Source organism: Camelina sativa, chromosome 16 (genome assembly GCF_030686135.1).
Source record: "Camelina sativa cultivar CO46 ecotype springtype chromosome 16, ASM3068613v1".
Classification (NCBI taxonomy): domain Eukaryota; kingdom Viridiplantae; phylum Streptophyta; class Magnoliopsida; order Brassicales; family Brassicaceae; genus Camelina; species Camelina sativa.
The window spans coordinates 20,317,936-20,339,548 of record NC_141895.1 but is presented as its reverse complement, the minus strand read 5'-3'; the positions used below and the strand labels follow the sequence as shown (position 1 = coordinate 20,339,548).

The following is a 21,613-nucleotide window of genomic DNA, read 5'->3' as shown; positions in this document are numbered from 1 at the left end:
CTTTTATGTTGTTGGCATCTAAAAAGATCCCAAAAGATTACCCTCAATCTTTCGTTAAAAATGAAAGAATGTTTTTTGACCAAAAAAAAAAAAAAAATGAAAGAATGTTTTTACTCATTTCATCCAATTTCAGAAATGTATAATAGAAAGTAGTAGTTTTTCAGTAATAGATCAATGGATTTATTGATTTTGATGACACGTTTTGATAGACCAAATCATATATACGAACAAATATTTTTAGTATCAGTTTGTACAAAATGTTATAGATCCACAAGAATATTTTTAAAAGATGCTAGAATAATAAGTACGGTATTATATCTCTATCTAATTTGATTGACGAAGGCCGCAGACTACATGTAAAAAAACATTTTAGAGGTGGGCTACAAATTAGTCGCATTTATTTTTGATAGCTTAGTTTCACAAATTCTGTTTACCGACAAAATTAACTGTTTAGATTGTCGTTGAAGTACAAACCACACTATTGGAACTTTGTAGTGACGAGTGACAACACATCTGATAACCAAACTCAATGTCTACTCCGGAATACAAGATTACAACAACTAATATAGCTTTATATGTACGAGGCCCATATAAATAGTTGGGCCGAAAAGAAGAATCATAGGCATGAGTAATCCATGGTCCAAGCTGACGAACACCATTCAAAAATAGATATTTCATATTCTTGTAGATAGATTCATCAAGCCCAATAATTTTCTGGTTTAGAATTCAAAAAGTAGATTAATAGTAGTATTGTTGACACAAAACGAACTTATAACTTGTATAATTAAAAAAAATTTCAATAATAAATAATCAATACAATAAAACTTTGTATATTTTTCACCAGAATATGACACATCAGCTTTAATATTCAAGCTAGTATTGACACATCAGTTAAAATCAATAGCCAATATAAACATTTGAATTAATACAACGAAGATTTCTAGACCAATTAAAAAACTAGGTAGGAAAAAAACATGGTCACTATAGAAAAAGGTCATTGAGTCATTATTGTAAAGGCCTATATGTGCAATAAAAATATTACAATAATAGACCATAAAAATGTGTAATAAAAATATTTTTCGTTAGTCAAAAAACTTATAGTTGAAACAACCATTGCAAATGTCATCAAAATTTCGAACGGTAGATCATTCACCACCTTCGGTTTGAGTTAGAAGCATATTATGATGTCGATATTGCATGACACTCAACTTTAGAACGACATAATGACAATTTAGTTGGCAATAGATAAAATAATATACTAAATTTAACTAGATAAATAAATAAGAAAATAAGAATTCAAGAAGTAAAAATTATAAGTAAAGATAACTCATCAAATTCTAAAATAAATTATATGTTTTACAAATTATATCTATTCTAAAAAATATTCAAAATAGTATCCCACTGTTTGTCATATTTTACATGTAAGAATGTAAAAATTTGTTGTCAAAAAATATATATAAAAATTTGATTTGTTTTTCTATTTTTTCTTTTAAGATGTTGCTAGATTAACATATATAGTTTGAAGAACTTAATCATAAGCTTGTCAAGTGACTGATAAGCTTCCAACATGATCCTAAGCTTTTCAAGTGATTAAATGGGTTTGTTTAGTTTAGGTGTTAGGTTATAAGATAAAAACAAGTATAAATATGTTGTAATGTTGTAAGAGATAAATTAAGATTTAGGAGACATCAAGAAAATTTACAATGTAGACATCAAAAAATAATCTCTCTTATGTTCTAGAGGGATTGTGAGTGAGATACAAATAAAGAAATAATGGTTTGTAATCCTAAATTTATTTGGTAATATATTTAAAATATATTCAAAAACTAAATGTATGAAATAAAAAACTCAAGTATCATATAAGGATGTAAATAAGGATAACAAAAAAATACTATTGAAATTATCAAAAACTTATGAATTGATTCTAAATAACATATTAAATTATGAAATCGAAAAAGAAAAACAAATATAACAAAAATAAAATAAAAAACCAATCCTGCAGTGTAGGGCGGATACCAACCTAATTTGATTTAATTTCTGTTAGATTAATGAATTTCAGAATATTTACGTGAAAGCATATATATAGAAGATAATTATCTGATTTATCTTCTACCATTATTTTTAGTGTTTTCTCATGATATCAATAACTATATATTAAACATACAGAGATCTCTTATATCTGGTTGTGATTTTTACTAAATAAATAACAGAACCAAATAAAGAAGAATTTTTTTAAAAGAACAAATGGAAGAAGAAGTCCTGCTTCACTCACCTTTCGCTTTCTCTATCCCCTTAACAGAGCTCCCCCACATTGCTCGAACGGTCGTCATAAATTCCTTGTTACCTCGAAAATCCAAAATCCCATATCTCCAATCTTCTATCCAAAATAAACATATAAATTAAGATTTTTTTTTTTGGGGGGGGGGGGGGGGTTTAATATAATTATTTAATTTCGATTCCCCAAAAAAACTTTGCCTCATCATCTTCGAACTGTTCCCACGTCCATAGAGTTTTTCGAGGAGCTAGAGAAAGAGCGTTACCCAAGTGCTTCGTCTTCATTCTCTTAACACTTAGGTACTTTTTATCTTTTCTTATCTCAATTTCTTTGAACAAAACCGAATCCATTTTTTTCCACCAATTAAAAAAGAAAACACAAGAACTTCGTTTCACGTTCATGTTTGAAAAAGGAAAAAAAGACGAATATATACAGTATAATATAATGATATTTGTTTGAATTGTGGTTTCTTGACAATGAGCCTATTTGTTTTCCAAAAATAGGTTAAGAACTTAATAGTATAATAGAAAATAAACACTTCGTGGCAACGAATACAGTCATATACAATAATGATTAATGGAAATGAAATTGGACCTTCGGTCCTAATGAAAAGCCAGCTTGCGTTTCTTGAGCATTTTAAGCCAAAAAGAAAAAAGTTTGAAAATTTCTATGCATATTATACAATTGGAACTAAAAGAGTCAGAGAACCATTCCGGATTTAGATTAATTATCTATTTTTAATATTTGTGCTGCATTATTTGATCTCTAAATATAATAAAATTACAAATCTGTTATGAATATGCCGACGTGAGAGTAATCAATAATGTAGTCGATTTGTAAGTTACAGTGTGACGTTTTCTCAGAAGTTTATTTAGATGTATTTTTTTAAAAAAAGATAGGTGTTGGACTGGACAGGTCGCAAGGAGAAGCAGAAAAGAGATCAGGTTCATGGCTCCTGCATTTGGCAAATGTTTCATGTTCTGCTGTGCTAAGACCTCCCCGGTATGTCCGAGCTATTCATTTGTCCATTTATTTACAATTGGGTAACGTAATGGATTTTTGATTACTTTTAGTTGATAGTGCTAGCTAGTGTTTTTGCACCAAATTATATTATACTTTTTGGTGCAAGCACCAAAATATATAAAAGCGACGAAACTGATATCGAAAAAGTAATGAACTAATGCTAATTAAAAAAAAATGCTGACGCGTAGATGCCAACTGGCGAGTCGGTTATAAAAACATGACCGCGTCAGCTCGTAGGCTTGCCTTGATTGACTTATCCTTCTATGCCATTGGCCACCGGCCCATCGGAAAAGACGCAGACCAAATTTGCTTTATAGTAGCCTTTAAGGAAAGAAAAAAAAAAAAAAAATTGATCAATTTAGCTACGCTGCGTTTTGTTTACTTTCGAGATCAGTTTTATGGTCAAACTATAGTATAACAAAAGTTAATTTAGTAGTAAAATGACTTATCAGTATAATCAAGAAGATCAACATATACAAAAACACATATACATGTAGTGGTAGCATGTCATGTAAAGTTGACTTTATACATATATATTATGATGAAAATTAATTTCTGATGATGAGGGGCATCTTGGCGCTGGTGATGGCATGTTAAACTCATGCTTTCTCTAATTTTTTGTTTTTTTTTTTGTTTTGTTTTTAATCCCATGTTTATACCATATGCTTGATGATTTCTAATTACTATTCGTATGAAAAAAAGTTGTTCTCCCAAACAAAAAAAATGGTTAATGTTAAAGCACATGCTTATTCTCTCCTCCTCAGTCAACATATTCATCCCCACACTATTAAAAATAGTTTTCTTAATCATTTTTAAAAATTTTATTTTAATATAATCTTCCCATTTTTGTGGAGTTACTTTTTTCCCTTGGAAACTTTTTATATTGGTAAAAGAGTTTATAACAGTCACACACACACCAAATGGGCATAAGAGAGAGAGAGAAATCACAGGTCTATAAATACCCTACTAGCCCAAGACTAATCCCATCACACAATTCACAAAAAAAGCATCCTCTTCTTTACTGCATTTAACTGATTTTCACATTCTTCGATACGGATTTCTTAAAACTTCTCTCCCCTCTGCTTTTGTGTAAAAACCTTCAAAGGTCTCTTTCTCAAATCATCATCAGATCCCAAATTCATGAAATTCATTACTTTTTTTTTTTTGTTTTGTTCTTCGATTTCATCCAATTAAAAAAACTACCTTTTTTTGTTTTGTTACTATTTAGGAAGGAGACGAAATGGACACAGACTCGTACGAAGCCGCCATTAAAGGACTCAAGGATCTTCTCAGGTACACACACTCTCTCTCTCTGACTCAAAAAGGACAATTATTTTATCAACGTGTCGGTCATATCCACTGTTCAATTATTTTTTCTTTTTCTTCCAACTATCTCGCGAATTCATCATCATCATCATCGTGCTTAAACGGCAAAATCAACGCCATCATCAGAGCATAAAATTCCTTTTTGTTGAATCGGAAAAATAAAATGTTGCGTTTGTTTTGATTTCCGCGTTTTTTTTTTTTGGTTTTGATCAAAGAAAAGTTTAAGTAGGGATGTCATACACGTGGATTAATCATAGCCGTTGATCATTGGATCCTACTTCTTTGCCTTGGGGATAAAGTTTTTTTTTTCCACAATTTAATTATCTGTGTTTGTGTTTTGGTTAATTGGGTATAGTAAAAAAGCGGATCTTGGAAACGTAGCGGCCGCGAAGATCATAGCGTTGACGGAAGAGCTGAAGGAGATTGATTCAGACAACTCAGACGCGATTTCACGAATCAAGTCTGGTTTTACCCATTTCAAAACTGAGATATACTTGTGAGTTCCCTTTTTCTTCCTTAACTTTTTGTTTTGTAAAAATTTAGTTTTGTGACTTGTGTGAGTATACTTTATAATGAGTTCTTTAAGGAAAAGGAATAAAAAAAAATTAATTCGTTTTGTTCTTCTGTAAAGAATTTTTCATGACGGTGAAATGGAATCAATTGGTCCATATCCTTTTGTCTATATGTGCTTTGAATAAAGCAAAACATATGAATGATAGGAATAGTAGGTTAGTGCTCTATCTCTATTTTTTTTTTTGTTTTTTTTTTTGTTTGGGGGTATCCTTCTTTGTGTATTACAGTTTTTTTCATCGGATAGTGCTAAAAAAAAAAGTTATTAATTAAAAAGGTGCTTAAAAAAAGCTTATTAATTTAGTCGGATCGTGCTTAGTATTCATAAAGGGCTATAATGGGATTCAATTAGTATATGCAGTAACAGATACATATACACTATGAATTTTATAAGGTTGATTTCATTATTATTATTTTTTTTTTGATGAATGTTTTTACTACAGGAAGAATGATGCTCTGTTTAATGATCTTGCCAAGGGTCAGAGCCCAAAGGTTTTAACTCTCTCTCTCTCTCTCTCTTCAGTTACTTTTTTTCTTTCTTCTTTGACTAAATAATACCTAAGAAAGACTAAGAGAAATTTGTTTAATAATACGAACAAAAGAGTATGAATGCTTTAATCCAACGTCTGATCTTGACTTTATCAATACTAAGCTAACGCAATTATTAAGATGGACCCCGGTCCACCTTTCTTCTTTCATAGATTAAGAGTTTGATTTTTTGTTTAATAAACTAAACAATTATAGAAATGTTGAATCTTTTTTCTAATGACTTTGTTTTGCAGTTTCTGGTATTTGCTTGTTCGGATTCTCGAGTTTGCCCATCTCACATCTTGAATTTCAAACCTGGTGAGGCCTTTGTTGTCCGAAACATTGCTAATATGGTTCCACCTTTTGACCAGGTTCCATACCCTAAACCCATTTCACAATTCTTCTTCTTTATCATATTACATCACACAAGAATTGTCTTCCTCAACTTATTATAAATAACAACAACACATTTGGCTTTGTCAATAATATTTTCAGAAAAGACACTCTGGAGTTGGTGCCGCCGTCGAATACGCAGTTGTACATCTCAAGGTATTTTTTAAGGATAGACACTTAGATTAAAATTAAATAAGCTATAAACTTTGTTTCTTTCTAGTCAGTTAATCACCCAAAGTTTGGCTCTTTTTTGATTGTGCTCATTATTTTATAAGTCGTTGGTTATGCCATTTTTGCTTGCACATGGTTCATTTAGTTAGTCACTGTGTTATTTGGACCCATCTCGCTCATCCACCAAACCCTGTTCTCCTTTTTTTTGGCCACTAGGATTATCCTTTTTAAAGTAAAGTTGAATCATTTTTGGATAATGTTTGAGAATTGAAATGGGTCTTAATGCATCAAGTTGCAGCTACTTTTTTATTCTGAGTCAACAGTTGTATTAATATTGTTAATGTATTTGTAGGTGGAGAACATTCTGGTGATAGGCCATAGCTGCTGTGGTGGCATTAAGGGACTCATGTCCATTGAAGATGATGCTGCCCCTACTCAAAGGTAATTTGGAGAAATGATTGATCTTGACTTGTCCTGAGTTATGAATCAAGATCACTAACGCGATGCAAAAATCCTCTAAAAATGACAGTGACTTCATAGAAAACTGGGTGAAGATAGGTGCAGCAGCGAGGAACAAGATCAAGGAAGAACATAAAGACTTGAGCTATGATGATCAATGCAACAAGTGTGAGAAGGTAATAAATAACAATAACTCTTTACTGTTTAATGTTCTTGATAAGAGAGACAAATGCTTATTAAACGAATGTGTGTGTTATCTTGTGCAGGAAGCTGTGAATGTGTCGCTTGGAAACTTGCTTTCGTACCCATTCGTGAGAGCGGCAGTGGTGAAGAACACACTCGCAATCAGAGGAGGTCACTACAATTTCGTGAAAGGAACATTTGATCTCTGGGAGCTCGATTTCAAGACCACTCCTGCTTTTGCCTTCTCTTAAAAAGAAAGAAATATATATATATATATATATATATATATATAACTCTATAGAGATAAAAGACACTTTGACTCATCTTTCTTCTTCTCTCCATGTTGATGATTGTTTCTTTTCCTTTTTGTTAATTCAACTTTTGCTGCTTATATTTCAAAAGCTCAAACAATAAAAGCTGTAACCAAGCGTTTGAAACTTTCTATATTTCGTGTAACTGATGTTCGAACAAAGATTTGAACTTTTTGGTTCTTTTTATTTACAGATCATATATCTCTTATGTGTATGCAGAAGCCCATTTACGAAGTTAAATGCTAAAGGACCAACCTAAAGTGGCCCGACTTTAGTGATTTATCTATAAATTAGGGTTTTGCCGAGTTAATCATCATGGCATGGACATGGGCGTGCTTAGTGACCCGCCTTAATCACGATGATCTCGATAGTGTTTCAAAGCTACAAAGAAGTCAGAGATATGCTCTGATATAATGAAGAAAGTGGAAGAGGTTCTTGAGAAATGAACTGTATGAGAAGATGATCATGGTTGATATTGAGGATGAGATAGTCGTCGACTACAAATTTATCCGTGACAAGTACACAGACCTAATTAGTTTCGAGAACTTGAGTTGCTGGTTCATCACCCAATCGATTATGGTCGTGTTGTGAAAAGAATTGGCAACGAGATGGATTTAACACTTGATGATCTACAAGACCTTCTTCCATCTGTTATTATCATGGTTATTTCAGTTACTGCTTTGACCACTAAAGGGAAAGCATTTCCGGAGGGTGTCCTGCGAAAGACGATAGACGCTTGTGATCGATCGAGCTGTAGATCTTGATTCTGGACGGGAGAAGGTCCTTAGCTTTGTTGAAAGTAAGATGGGATCTATATAGCACCAAATTTTACTATAGAAGCAATGTAGATAGATATGTAGAGAATACTCAGCTTACTTGTTTTTTTTCTTTTTCTTTTTTGTGTGTGGCAAATAAAGAGTTTATATCAACATCAATTTTATAGCACTAATAAAAAGTTTAAATCAGTTTCAATTCTTTTTTTAAAAATGAAAAAGTCATATTTTGAAATAAGTTTCATGGGAGGAAAGATCATAACAGGTATCTTGAAGAAGTTGACAAATGCTCTAAACCTGGCTCTGTATTCCTCAAACAGGTTGTTGAATATGCTTGTCTATGTAAATGTTTGTCACACCAAAATAGAACCTATAAGTGTCATACTAAATTCACCTTGTTAATTGTTGCATTGTGAAACATTTTAAAACTTGATATGCTTCTTGGTCTACTGATACTGATAGCCATCTCGTAAACACCTTCCTCTGCATCTGGATCGAAGTCCCTGGACATGATGTAACGTCAAAAGCTGCTTCAAGGAGGACAAAGGGTTCTTCTTTAAGTTCTATTTTTAAAACCAATGTAGGTGCCAAGAGGTAGTATACATTCTTTCGAAACAGATATAATGTAACTCTGTTTATCTTTCTCTTTACTTAATTACCTATTGGTTCTGTGATAGCCTAAAGAAATTAAGACCTATTGTGTTTCAACCTCAAACAAAACTCCTATTGATACAAACAAATTCAAATACAAAGACCACTCTAGTACCAATTCTGCTAAGCTGGAGATGAGTACTGGTTCTCTTAAAAACGATGACATTTTTCACCAGTCTATATGAAACTTGAGGAAAAAATACTTGAAGAAAACAGAAACAAACCAGGTTCTGGCCAAAACACAAGTATCATACGCACCTTCTTGTCTAAAATGGTCGGTACTACCAGAAAACAGAGTGCGGCTAAAGATTTGGATTTGGAATTGCTACGTTGCCTTCTGTTGCAATCAATCTTTATCCTCTGCTTTTGTTCCTTTACTGTTTGGCTGAGCTTTGTAACACTGTGAAGTTAAGTTACTATAAGTCTATAACCAATAATAACACTCAGACTAGTGAAGTATACTTAAATGTAGTTAATAATAATAACATTACATCATATATTATTAAATTTTAAATCATAACATTCCTCAACGAGTAGATTAAAACATAAAGAAATTTAATGGAATTGGCAAGTAAGTTTTTATGCGTGTAAACCTCCCTTTGAACAATTGTGTACCAAGAATTAAAGTGAAAATTGAAAATCTTTAAAAGGGTTAACGACATTTATTCTTCTTGCAATTGTGTACAAAACAAATTAAAGTGAGAACCTTATTTTTTTTAAATGATAACTTGATTATTAATATTTTGATGTGTGATTCAATTGTATTCAAAGAACTAAACAACTAAAACCGTGTAGGATGAAACAAACTCTGTAAAAATCATGCTTAGTATCAATAATCTCTATTCTAATTGGCTAATAATTTTAGTAAGACTTTAACGTGTGGAACTACTAATACTTCTCTTTATTTTGTTTTTAGATGTAAAGCAATGAAATCAAACTTAAACAACAAGTTAAACTAAAGTCACCCTCTCACAACGTTGGTAACAAAGTCTTGATCAAAATCATTCCTCTATAAATACATCACATACATCTGTGTTTTTCGTCACCAAACACATTTTATCATTAGAGAGAAGAAGAGAGAAAAATGGAGAATGTTCAAAACAAAAGAGGAGAAATGGCTGTGATTGAGACAAGTTTCGAAGCACTTCCTTTAGCGATACAAACGGAGATACTGTCACGTTTGCCTCTGAAAACCTTGATGAAATGCATCTGCACCTCAAAGAAATGGGCTTCTCTTATCAGCACAAAAGAATTCATAAAGCTTTACTTGAGCCGATCGACGACAAAGCCTCGATTGTTCTTCGCGGTCTATCAATATAATATAACCAGGACGTCCAGGAGCATAACTGAGGTGTTGTTTCTTTTGTTTTAGCAAGAAAGATCAAATCACAAGTATGTTTAAAAGAATAACTCTCTTTATTAGCTTAAAGAAAAATAACTCAAAAACTTCAAGCTCACACAATCTCTCAATGTTAATCTCTCTCACCAAAACTCTAAGTAATTCTGAAGACCCTAAGTCCCCTTTTATATAAAACACTAAAACCAATTCCTAATAGGAAATACATTGTGTCTAGATAACTCCTAGACATACATAATCCTTATTTCCTAAACATAACTCGATTAGGAAATATTCTTGTATAATTCAAGCTTATCCAACATTCTCCCCCAGAAGCTTGAAACTCTTCTTCGACACACCATGAACTCCAATTTGATCCCTCATTTCTCAGAACCTGTTTTTGTCAAGTGCTTTCGTCAGGATATCAACTCTTTGTATGATACCTGGAACATGTTCCACATTGACATGTCCATTCTCGACGCATTCCCGAATGAAGTGATATCTTCGATGGATATGTTTAGACCTTCCGTGAAAGACATGATTTTTAGTCAGTGCGATTGCAGACTTATTGTCAACACGAATGGTCACTCCTTCACTATCACTTCCGACTATTTCAGCAAACAGATCTTGAAGCCAGATGGCCTGCTTAGCTGCTTTCGTAGCAGCCATGAATTCGGCTTCACAAGAAGATAGAGCCACAACTTGTTGTTTTTGAGAACACCAAGTGATTGGACACTCATTGAGATAGAAAACATGACCTTCAATGCTTTTTCCATCGTCCAAATCGACACTATGACTGCTATCACTATATCCTATCAAACCAGTCCTGTTCCCCTGTTTAAACTGTAGACCGTACGAAAGTGTACCACGAAGATATCTTAAAATTTGCTTGAGTGCCACACCATGTGATTCCTTCGGCTCCTGCAAGTATCTACTCAAAACGCCAACAGGAAAAGCAAGATCCGGCCGAGTGTGGATCAAATATCTCAAGCATCCAGTAATCCTTCTAAACCTCTTTGCTTCAATGCTTCTCTCATGCTCAGATTTGGATAACTCCAGACCAAATTCCATCGGTAGAAGAACCGAGTTGCACTCACTCATGCCAGCTTCTTCCAAGATCTTTCTAGCATACCGCTCTTGGTTTAAATCTATGTCTCCTTTATTTTGAAACACTTCAATGCCAAGATAATAGGTAAGCTTCCCCAAATCACTCATTTCAAACTTCCCTGCCATTTCTTTCTTGAAATCTAGTATAAGCTTTACACTAGAACCTGTGACTAACAAGTCGTCAACATAGACAGCCACAATAAGTGGATGCTCCTGTTCTTGTTTTCTATAGAGAGAAGGTTCTTTAGAACATTTCTCAAAATTGAGATCGACAAGAATTCTATTCAGCTTCGTGTTCCATGTCCGAGGTGCTTGTTTAAGCCCATACAGCGCCTTGTGTAGTTTATAAACCTTCTTCTCACTACCTTCAGTCACAAAACCATCAGGCTGACTAACATACACATCTTCCTTTAATTCCCCATGTAGGAACGCAGTCTTTACATCCAAATGATGTATTTCCCAACCACTAGAGGCTGCTAACGCAATGATGAATATGATTGTCTCAAGACGAGCCACTGGGGCAAATACCTCATCAAAATCAATACCATGTCTTTGTACATACCCCTTAGCCACAAGCCTTGCTTTATATTTGTTCACGCTATTATCAGAATTGCGTTTCACCTTAAACACCCATTTTAAACCAATTGGCTTGCAACTAATAGGAAGATCAACGAAACTCCATGTCTTGTTCTTAACAATTGATGCTATCTCTTCTTCACAAGCATCTCTCCACACTTTTGCCTTGCTCGCCTCACTGTAATCCCAAGGTTCTTCATTAATAGTAAGCAACAAATGTTCTCCTTCAATCTCTGCGAGCATCACAAAGTCCTTTAGGTAACTCGGTTTTGTAGTCACCCTCTCTAATCTTCTTAAAACTGGTATTGGCTGAGCTTGTTGTCCATGTTGTTCAACATGTTGTTCTTCATTATGGTCCTCTCCATTCTCTGAATCATCACTCGATTCTTCTGCAACTGCATCATTAGTATCAAAATTCTCTCTGTTTTGCTCTGTCTCAGCAAAAATTTCCCTGATTCCATTATTTCCATACTCTCCAATACTAAGAGTGAACATTCCTGAATCTGTAGTAATATCTTATGAATCCTTCCACTTCCAGCTTTTGCTCTCGTCGAAAACAACATCTCGACTTACTATGATTTTCCGAGTTGCTGGATTAAGAAGCCGATAAGCCTTGGTACCGGGTTCTGTTCCAAGATTCACAAGCATTCTCGATCGATCATCAAGTTTCCCGAGATTTGCAGCTTCGGTCTTAGCATAACAAACACATCCAAACACCCAAAGATGTTCTACATTCGGCTTCTTCCCTTTGTATGCTTCATAAGGTGTTTGATCTTCTAGCACCCTTGTTCCTAATATGTTAATGAGATAGGTTGCGTGTCTAACAGCCTCTCCCCACAAATAGTTTGGCATGTTCATGTGTTTCAAGATACTGCGAGTCATACCTAGCAAAGTTCTATTCCTTCTTTCAACCACTCCGTTTTGCTGAGGTGTGTAGGGTGCATTTAGATGTCTAATAATCCCTTCTTTCTCACAAAAAAAGCTGAAACTCTTGAGATAAGAACTCACCTCCTCTGTCTGTACGAAATTTTTTGATAGTGGTTCCAGTTTCTTGCTCAACCAATGCTTTGAACACTTTAAACTTTTCAAATGCCTCGCTTTTCTCTCTCAGAAGAATGGTCCACATATAGCGAGAGTAGTCATCAATTAACACAAACACATATCTCTTTTGTGCAGCTGTAGATGGTGAGATAGGTCCACAGAGATCCCCATGGATAAGTTCAAGTGGTTGTGAAGCTCGATAGGTCGTTGATTTAGGGAATACTCGCCTTGCTTGTTTACCAAACAGACATGATGAACATGTTTCTGTATCCCTCGGAACACTCGGTATTCCAATGACTAGTTCCTTAGTCACCATCTTCTTAATATTTTCAAAGCCAACATGTCCTAGTCGAGCATGCCATATTGTTGAGTCGTTTGAAGCAGCAGCCTGTAGACACTTTGTGTTGTTTTCAACTTCTAAGTCCACCTTATATAATCTGTTTCTTGATCGATTTCTCTCACCAACAAATTTCCATCTCGGTCGTGTAAGGTTAGATAATCTTGTTTCATTCTCACATCACACCCAGATTCAGTCGCCTGTCCAAGACTGATGATGTTGCTTTTAAGATCTGGTATATAGTAGACCTCTGCTAGTATCTTCTTTCTCCCATCCTTAGTTAGAAACAGAATTGAACCCTTTCCTTTTATGTCCACACGCGAATCATCACCAAACCGCACCTTACCTGTGACCGTTGTATCAATATTGTAGAACCAAGCTCTATTCCCTGTCATATGATTGCTGGCACCATTATCCAGATACCAAACTTTATCGGAGCATGTCTCAAAATCTTTTGGCTTCACTTTCCTCTCGTTAAGATATACAACCTCATGCATCATGAGTGATTCAGCCTCATAAGTATCTTCTTCTTCTTTCTCTTGTGATTCTTGAAGCTTAATCAGCTTGAGCAAACGATCCGGACAATTTGAGGCATAGTGTCCAAGTTTGTCACAGCGATAACATATGATTTTGGTTTTGTCCCTCTGTTGATAGCCATACTCCTTTTGTTGATATCCAAACCGTCCACCATTAGACCGGCCATGCCCTCTACCGCGACCAAGAACTGAACCTCTTCCTCTGCTTCCTTCATATGAGAATTCTTGCGGCTGTAGAGTTGAGATAGTAAACATGAGTTTACTTTGAGTGTCCTGTGAGCTTTCCTCCTCACTGATACGCTCTTCGTAAGTTTTCAATCTACCGACAATGTCTTCAAAGGTCGTTGTGTTGAGATCAAGAACTTGTTCCAGGGCTGCTATTATTTGTATATATCTTGCTTTTGGTAAACTTGAGAGAAACTTCTTAACGATCTTAGGTTCTTCAATAGTTGCACCTAAAGATGCTGATTTTGTAGAAATTTCTGAGAGTTTACCAACGAAATCATCTATGGTGTCATTCTCTTTCATCTTCATCCTATCGAACTCAGCCATCAGTGTCTGCAGTCGTGCCTCTTTTACCCTTTCAGCACCAAGATTCCTTGATTTAATAGCTTCCCAAAAAGCTTTGGAGGTTTCTTGATCGCCAACTTGTAGAATCAATGATTCTGGTATGGACTGAAACAACAAATCCCTGGCAAGATCATTTTGTTCTACATCATCGGAGCCTGGATCAATAGTCTCCCAAACCTTGTGTACTCGTAGCGTAACAATCATTCTCATACACCAAACAGTGTAATTGGAACTGTTTAGCATCAGACATTGTATTGATAAAGGACCTCCTTCCTTCGGTTTGTTGGTGATTGCAGACAATTCACTCATGACTTTGAATAAACTTTTGCTTGATTTTGTCGATAACCTAGAAGCTATGATACCAACTTTTGTTTTAGCAAGAAAGATCAAATCACAAGTATGTTTAAAAGAATAACTCTCTTTATTAGCTTAAAGAAAAATAACTCAAAAACTTCAAGCTCACACAATCTCTCAATGTTAATATCTCTCACCAAAACTCTAAGTAATTATGCAGACCCTAAGTCCCCTTTTATGTAAAACACTAAAACCAATTCCTAATAGGAAATACATTGTGTCTAGATAACTCCTAGACATACGTAATCCTTATTTCCTAAACATAACTAGATTAGGAAATCTTCTTGTATAATTCAAGCTTATCCAACAGTTTCAGTCTGTTTATCAAGAAGAGGAACCATTGTTGTCTTCTGGTCAACAATAGGTGCTTCTTTCTCCAGACCTAGGATATGAGGCTTCTTCCCCAGTCCGAGGTTTGATATGTCATCGTTTAAACACAGAGTTTATGATCTTCAATCCGGGTGCGAACAAGTCTCAACATTTAGCTGAGATCCCAGTGCCTAACAAAAGCGCACCCCTAAGGTTTTTCTTCGGATACGATGAACTCACGGATGTGTACAAGGTGTTATGCTTAGCAGAAGTCACCAAGGAAGAACAACATGTTTTCACGATAGGAATGAACGAGGCAGCTTGGAGACGGATCACATGTGAGCATCAACATTCTCCAACTCCTACTGCGCAAGGACTATGTCGAGAAGGAGTTTTGTACTATCGAGCTAGGTCCAGTACTGGCAGAGGTCTGGTAATGATGTTCAACGTGAGGTCTGAAGAGTTTAGTGTCATTGAGTTACATGCGGACATGAACATTGAGAATGGTTGGGATGTGTCGGATTGCGGAGATGATCGTGGTTGGGAACTGGTGAATTACAATGGTGCGGTTGCCTTAGTGGATGACTCTCAATTCTCATATATGGAATTGGAATTTAAGTACGAGTGGAATTGGAATAAAGTCTTTCATATATGGGTTAGAAATGAAGTCGCAGGAACCTGGTCAAGAAACCGCATTGAGATCCCTTTTTATAAAATAATAGTTGATGAGCCTACGCTGTATTTTTTAAGAGGTACCACCAGAACAGGAAAACTTGTTTTCTCAATGAAGCGCTATTTGCCATATCAATATGCCAAAATATCACTCTATGTTTACTATTACGATCCAAAGACAAAAGATCTCAGAGGATTTAAGATTCAAGGAGTAGAGAAGGGTCATTGTCTTCGATGCTACTTGGATAATGTTGATACTCCTATGCTTATCTAAAGGAACAAGAGAGTCGGTGGTCGGGTAGTCCGTTGAGTATCCGAAACTGGTTTGTTTGGTGCTAAATAATAATTTTAGTCTCTCACTAATAATACTATAATCTTAATAAGATTGTTCGTTTTCATGTCTATTGTCGTTTGATCTTTATTTGTGCTAAATAATAAATTAATAATGTTTGTTTAATTCATATTTAAACAGTAAGCATTACGTTAGTGATGTTTCTATACTCTGTTTCTCTGGCCATTGTGAGCGTTTTGATGAAATAAAAGTTTGTTTATATAACACATTTGGGTATAGCCGGACGTATAGCCCTATTATTAATTTGTAAGCTACGTATACGAATGAATCCACCAAAACACGCATAGAAAACTGTGTCCAAGGTTCATACTACGAAGGCCATAGATGCTGTGGTGGCATTAAGTGACTCATGTCCATTGAAGATGATGCTGCCTCTACTCAAAGGCAATTTAAAAAACTGATTAATCCTGAGTTATGAATCAAGATCACTAACGCAATGCCAAAAATCCTCTAAAAATGACTTCATAAAAAAAATTGGGTGAAGATAGGTGCAGCAGGTACGTAGGAACAAGATCAAGGAAGAACATAAAGACTTGAGCTATGATGATCAATGCAACAAGTGTGAGAAGGTAATAATAATGATAACAATTCTTTGCTCTCTGTTATTGTAATGTTCTTGGTAAGAGAGACAAATGTGCCTTATTAAACGAATGTGTGTGTTATCATTAATCCTCTAAAAATGACAGTGACTTCATAGAAAACTGGGTGAAGATAGGTGCAGCAGCGAGGAACAAGATCAAGGAAGAACATAAAGACTTGAGCTATGATGATCAATGCAACAAGTGTGAGAAGGTAATAAATAACAATAACTCTTTACTGTTTAATGTTCTTGATAAGAGAGACAAATGCTTATTAAACGAATGTGTGTGTTATCTTGTGCAGGAAGCTGTGAATGTGTCGCTTGGAAACTTGCTTTCGTACCCATTCGTGAGAGCGGCAGTGGTGAAGAACACACTTGCAATCAGAGAAGGTCACTACAATTTCGTGAAAGGAACATTGATCTCTGGGAGCTCGATTTCAAGACCACTCATGCTTTTGCCTTCTATTAAAAGAAAGAAAAATCTTATATAATATCTTATATAATATGAAAATATTTTTCTCAGCTTTTACTAACGAAATGACATTTGGCATATTATCTATCTAACACTTGTCCTCTTTTGTTGTTTGAGTTTAATTAATTAAATTTATTTGTACTTTGGATCTAAGTAATTAGAGGCCCATAAAACAAACAAAAAAACTCTTAACATTTCCTTTTCCCCTTCTTCAATAAGAACCAATTATAGATCCCTTCTAATTTAAAGCCACCATTTATCAGTTTGTAGTTTCATCATAGGAAAAAAACGGATTATAGTTTATTTACAAATTCTAAATATGGGTTTCAGTCTTATGTATAATTCAAGACAAAGCCGGATTCTAAATTACGTTATTATATAATATGAGCAGGTTTTTCTCATCTTTTGCTAAAAATATGATACTTGACATGTTCTCTATCTAACATCTAGGCCTAGGCAAAATACCCGAACCCAATCAGGTACCCGAACCCGATCGGATATTATCCGATATCCGAATGGGTACCCGAATTAATCCGAACATGTATAAATATAGTGCAAAAATAGTCATTAGTGAGATTTGAACCCATGACCTAAAGCATTTTAAGGGTGCATTCTAACCATTTTGCCACTTTAATATCTTTGATTAATTCTAAAACCTCTAGTATTTATATATTAATATGTACAACTTTCATCAACCCACTAATTCATGATTATTGAATGAAATTGAGTTTGGTTTACTTAATTTAGGATTGAATTCGGGTACCCGAACCCGATCCGAACCTGATGGGTGTTTACAACCCGACCCGAATACTAAAAATACCCAAATGGGTCTAGAACCCCTTTACCGAAATACCCGAAAATCCGAAATACCGACCCGAACCCGAACGGGTACCCGAATGCCCAGGGAACATCTATCCTCTTTTGTTGTTTGGACCTAATTAATTAAATTCATTGTACTTTAGACCTAAGTAATTAGAGGCCCATAAAACAAACAAACAAAATCTTAACATTTCATTTTTTCCTTCCTCAATAAGAACCAATTGTAGACCCTTTCTGATCTAAAGCCATCATTTATCACTTTGTGGTTTCATCCTAGGAAAAATAATAATTATAGTTTATTTTGAAATTCTAAATATGTGTTTCAGTCTTATGTATGATTCAGGACAAAGCCGGATTCTAAATTATGTATAACATTTATTTCTAGGTTTCAATCTTATAAATAATTCATCATGGGCACGAAAGGATTCTAGATTATGTTAGACTGAGGGATGTTTATGTGTTCTCAAAATTCTCTTATAAATTCGTAAAAATTTGGATTCTCATTTCTGCTTAGTTTATGGCCTTTAATCTTATATAATCTAATGGTGGGATGTTTTCCGTAATTAACTTGATAATTGCATAGTCATTTATTTCCCAATAGATCTTACCAATTTTTTTTCCATAAAAGTAGATTCATTTCGTTTTCCAAGAAATTAGAATTTAATCCCTAATTACTCTCCTTTTAAAACAAATTTTCAGCTATTATTATTTAATTTCAGTCATTAGGTTCCTATAAAGAATTATATTATTTTTATATATCTTTCCAAATTTCAAGAGGTATTCAGTATTCTTGAATAATTTTAAAAAATTATTTTTGCATGTTATCATGTTAGTTGTTCACATTAATACTACATAGAAAAAATTATGTGAGAATGTTTGACAAATTTATTTATTCATTAGAGTGTTTATGTATGTTTTTCTTACTCTCCATGAGCCGGTCCGACAATTTTGGATGTCATACGCTAATATTTTTTTAAAACCCATTTTTATTATTGTAAAAATAATATAAAATATAGTAATATAAAAATTATTTTCATGATTTTCATATTGTAGTTCATTTTTTGCTTGCTCACATTTTTCTTTTTCTTTTCAATGTTTTCATGTTCATTTAAATATTCATACGAAAATAAATATTATATTGCCAAATAGCTCATTATTCTTTTAAAACTTTTCAAATATGAAAACTTTTTATTAGATTTAATAACTGAACTTATAATTTTAATTTTGATTTTTTTCCTACATAAAAAACCTAAAACTTTTGGCCTAAAATATGCCCAAAAAATTGATGCCCTAATCTTTAACTTCACTTGCTTGACCTATGGGTAGAGCCTTGAACCATGTTTTATTTTTACTTCAGGGTTTTCGTGTTTATTGGTTGTTATGTTAATATTACTACGTCATGAGAAAAATGAACTATATCATGATTCAATACGTTGGGCATGCTAGGTTTTGTTTTTTTCTTATATTTTAGAAATTTTTGTTTTTTTTCCTTTTGGACATTTATGTAGTAAAGCAGGATAAACTTCTTCTATTTGACGATGGATATGAGTTTCTCCATTTATTACAAGAAAACACGCCTATTGCGATGGAAGAATTCATAGCAAATCCCTCGCAAATAGGCAAAAACGAGGAAATTGCGAGAAACACACTTTCCTCGCAAATCGCTTCTCGCAAATTGGTCAACGTCGCAAATCATCGCAACTTTTGCAAGGAAAAAAATGTCCTCGCAAAAACAACGCAAATTGCGAGGGACAATATCAGTAGCAGATTCCTTGCAACTTAATTCAAGCAATTCCCTCGCAAACTTTGCGATGGCTTTGCAACTTTTATTTCCGTCGCAACAGTTGAGGTTTGTATGATGAATTATACATTTTGTAATTATGATTATTTTCAAATTATGCAAATTAATTCTGATTAATTTCTAATTATGCAAACTAAAATTCATAATTAGCAAAAAAAACTTTTAATTAAAACTGAAAATAAACTTGTAAATTACAAAATGTTGTTAAAATTACATAAACATAAGTTCAAAACATAAATTGAAACACAACTACAAGTTCAAGTTCAAGAGACTATCAAACAGAAGTAAAGTTCAAGAACAAGAGACCCTACGCTGGTCTCGTGGTATCTCCTGCTCCGGTATCAATGGTGGCATCAGTCTCAGGTCGGGGAAATCTTGCAGCAAATTCAGGGTCCTTCTCAGATAGATAATCGAAGTAGGCATCATAACAATGCATCTTCTGAGTATTTTGTTGCAACTTCAATGCATAATCTTCTAAATGAGTAGACTAACTCGCAAGAACAGCTTCGGCCTGAGAAAACTTCTCAGCTAGAATGATTGGATCTTCAGTCGAAGTAGGCGTGAGAACAACATGAGGTGAAGATGCTTCAGTTTGCATATTACCCACTCCATACATTCTGTTTTTCTTCTTCACACCGTCGGGGGTGACGGTCTTGGTGGCAACAAGGACGTTGCGATCTGTTAGTGGAGGTGAATTGAGACACCCCGGTTTCAGGGACATGTAGAGAGGTTTAAAAGAATTGATTTTGCCACATTTGTCACCAAAGTGCACTTATATTTCCGGTCAAAGGCCCTGAGAGAACTCCACAGTTAAGCGTGCTTATGCTAGAGTAGTCTCAGGATGGGTGATCTTCCGGGAAGGGACTGTTGGAACTGTGCGAGTGATGACAAAATACAAGGAAAGATGGATGGGCTCATTGGCCTAGTGAAAAGACATAAGACCCATTAAAAAAGGTGGGTTCATAAACTGGGACTCGACATAAAGCCTACTAAAAAGTACCGGATGTGGTGTTACAGGCTGAAATTTTGAGAAACTTATCACAAACTTGCTTTCTCTTAACATTTTCAGACGGAGCCATCTAAAATCACACTATCCAGACCATGACTCACGACAGAAAACAGAAAATGGTCGGTACCAAAAAACAGAGTGCGGCTAAAGATTTGGATTTGCAATTGCTACGTTGCTTTCTGTTGCAATCAATCTTTATCCTCTGCTTTTGTTTATTGTTCTTTTACTGTTTGGCTGAGCTTTGTAATATTGTGAAGTTAAGTTACTATAAGTCTCTATGACTATAACCAATAATAATAACACTCAGACTAGTGATCACTGATTAGTATACTTAATAGTTAATAAAAACAACATTACATCATATTATTAAATTTTAAATCATAACATTCCTCAACGAGTAGAATAAAAAATAAAGAAATTTAATGGAATTGGCAATTAAGTTTTTATGCGTGTAAACCTCCGTTTGAACAATTGTGTACCAAGAATTAAAATGAAAATTGAAAATCTTTAAAAGGGTTAAAACGTGTTTTCTATAATTTTAATTGATTTTAAAATGTACGATGAAAGAAAATCTTTCAAGTCATGCTTAACACCAAAACATCTCTTGTTAATTTAGTCATAAAAATGAGTAAGTTTTGAGTTGTGACAACATTTATTTTTCTTGCAATTGTGTACAAAACAAATTAAAGTGAAAACTTTTTTTTAAAGGATAATTAACTTGATTATTAATGTTTTGACGTGTGATTCAATTGTATTCAAAGAACTAAACAACTAAAACCGTGTAGGATGAAATAAACTCTGTAGAAATAATGCTTGGTATCCAATAATCTCTATTCTAATTGGCTAATAATTTTAGTAAGACTTTAACATGTGGAACTACTAATATATACTTCTCTTTTTTTTTGTTTTTAGATGTAAAGCAATGAAATCAAACTTAATCAACAAGTTAAACTATAGTCACCCTCTCACAACGTTGGTAACAAAGTCTTGATCAGAATCCTCTATAAATACATCACATACATGTGTCTTTTTTTGTCACCAGACACATCTATCATTAGAGACTAGAGAAAAAGAGAGAA

At 34.2% G+C, this 21,613-nt stretch overlaps 3 protein-coding genes and 1 pseudogene across 11 annotated transcripts; 3 read left to right on the top strand and 1 right to left on the bottom strand.

The window, feature by feature from the left end:
- Nucleotides 1-2,339: 2,339 nt before the first annotated feature.
- LOC104753754 (beta carbonic anhydrase 4) lies at nucleotides 2,340-7,431 on the top strand. 8 transcript variants are annotated; one of them, XM_087493299.1, is made up of 10 exons: nucleotides 2,340-2,574; nucleotides 3,191-3,277; nucleotides 4,527-4,591; nucleotides 4,980-5,120; nucleotides 5,638-5,686; nucleotides 5,977-6,093; nucleotides 6,218-6,271; nucleotides 6,639-6,727; nucleotides 6,816-6,921; nucleotides 7,012-7,431. In XM_087493299.1, exons 2-10 carry the CDS (start codon nucleotides 3,224-3,226, stop codon nucleotides 7,177-7,179), a joined length of 843 nt encoding a protein of 280 aa, XP_087349425.1. In that variant the 5' UTR covers nucleotides 2,340-2,574; nucleotides 3,191-3,223; the 3' UTR covers nucleotides 7,180-7,431. The 8 variants fall into 8 exon arrangements, with proteins under 8 accessions (XP_087349425.1, XP_010474258.2, XP_087349426.1 ...); XM_087493300.1 differs by having other exon boundaries at nucleotides 2,365-2,574; nucleotides 3,171-3,277; XM_087493301.1 differs by having other exon boundaries at nucleotides 2,426-2,574; nucleotides 3,175-3,277.
- Nucleotides 7,432-13,140: 5,709 nt separating this feature from the next.
- LOC147925775 (uncharacterized) lies at nucleotides 13,141-14,148 on the bottom strand. The gene has a single exon (XM_087492768.1). The coding sequence runs from the start codon at nucleotides 14,146-14,148 to the stop codon at nucleotides 13,141-13,143; it is 1,008 nt and encodes a 335-aa protein (XP_087348894.1).
- An 817-nt stretch (nucleotides 14,149-14,965) lies between these two features.
- Nucleotides 14,966-15,775, top strand: LOC104753752 (putative F-box protein At1g70960). Its single transcript, XM_010475955.2, has one exon. It carries the CDS (start codon nucleotides 14,966-14,968, stop codon nucleotides 15,773-15,775), a length of 810 nt encoding a protein of 269 aa, XP_010474257.2.
- Nucleotides 15,776-16,202: 427 nt separating this feature from the next.
- Nucleotides 16,203-16,902, top strand: LOC147925774 (beta carbonic anhydrase 4 pseudogene; annotated as a pseudogene). Its single transcript, XR_015585038.1, has 3 exons — nucleotides 16,203-16,237; nucleotides 16,540-16,645; nucleotides 16,736-16,902. The product of XR_015585038.1 is annotated as a beta carbonic anhydrase 4 pseudogene (transcript).
- Nucleotides 16,903-21,613: the final 4,711 nt, after the last annotated feature.

Excerpts from the sequence above, each read along its gene's own strand:
- LOC104753754 (XM_010475956.2), top strand. The coding sequence starts at position 3,224 with ATGGCTCCTGCATTTGGCAAATGTTTCATGTTCTGCTGTGCTAAGACC. Across the intron at positions 3,278-4,526 it reads GCTGTGCTAAGACCTCCCCG|GAAGGAGACGAAATGGACAC; the intron begins GTATGTCCGAGC and ends GTTACTATTTAG. Across the intron at positions 4,592-4,979 it reads GGACTCAAGGATCTTCTCAG|TAAAAAAGCGGATCTTGGAA; the intron begins GTACACACACTC and ends AATTGGGTATAG.
- LOC147925775 (XM_087492768.1), bottom strand. The coding sequence starts at position 14,148 with ATGGCTGAGTTCGATAGGATGAAGATGAAAGAGAATGACACCATAGAT.
- LOC104753752 (XM_010475955.2), top strand. The coding sequence starts at position 14,966 with ATGATCTTCAATCCGGGTGCGAACAAGTCTCAACATTTAGCTGAGATC.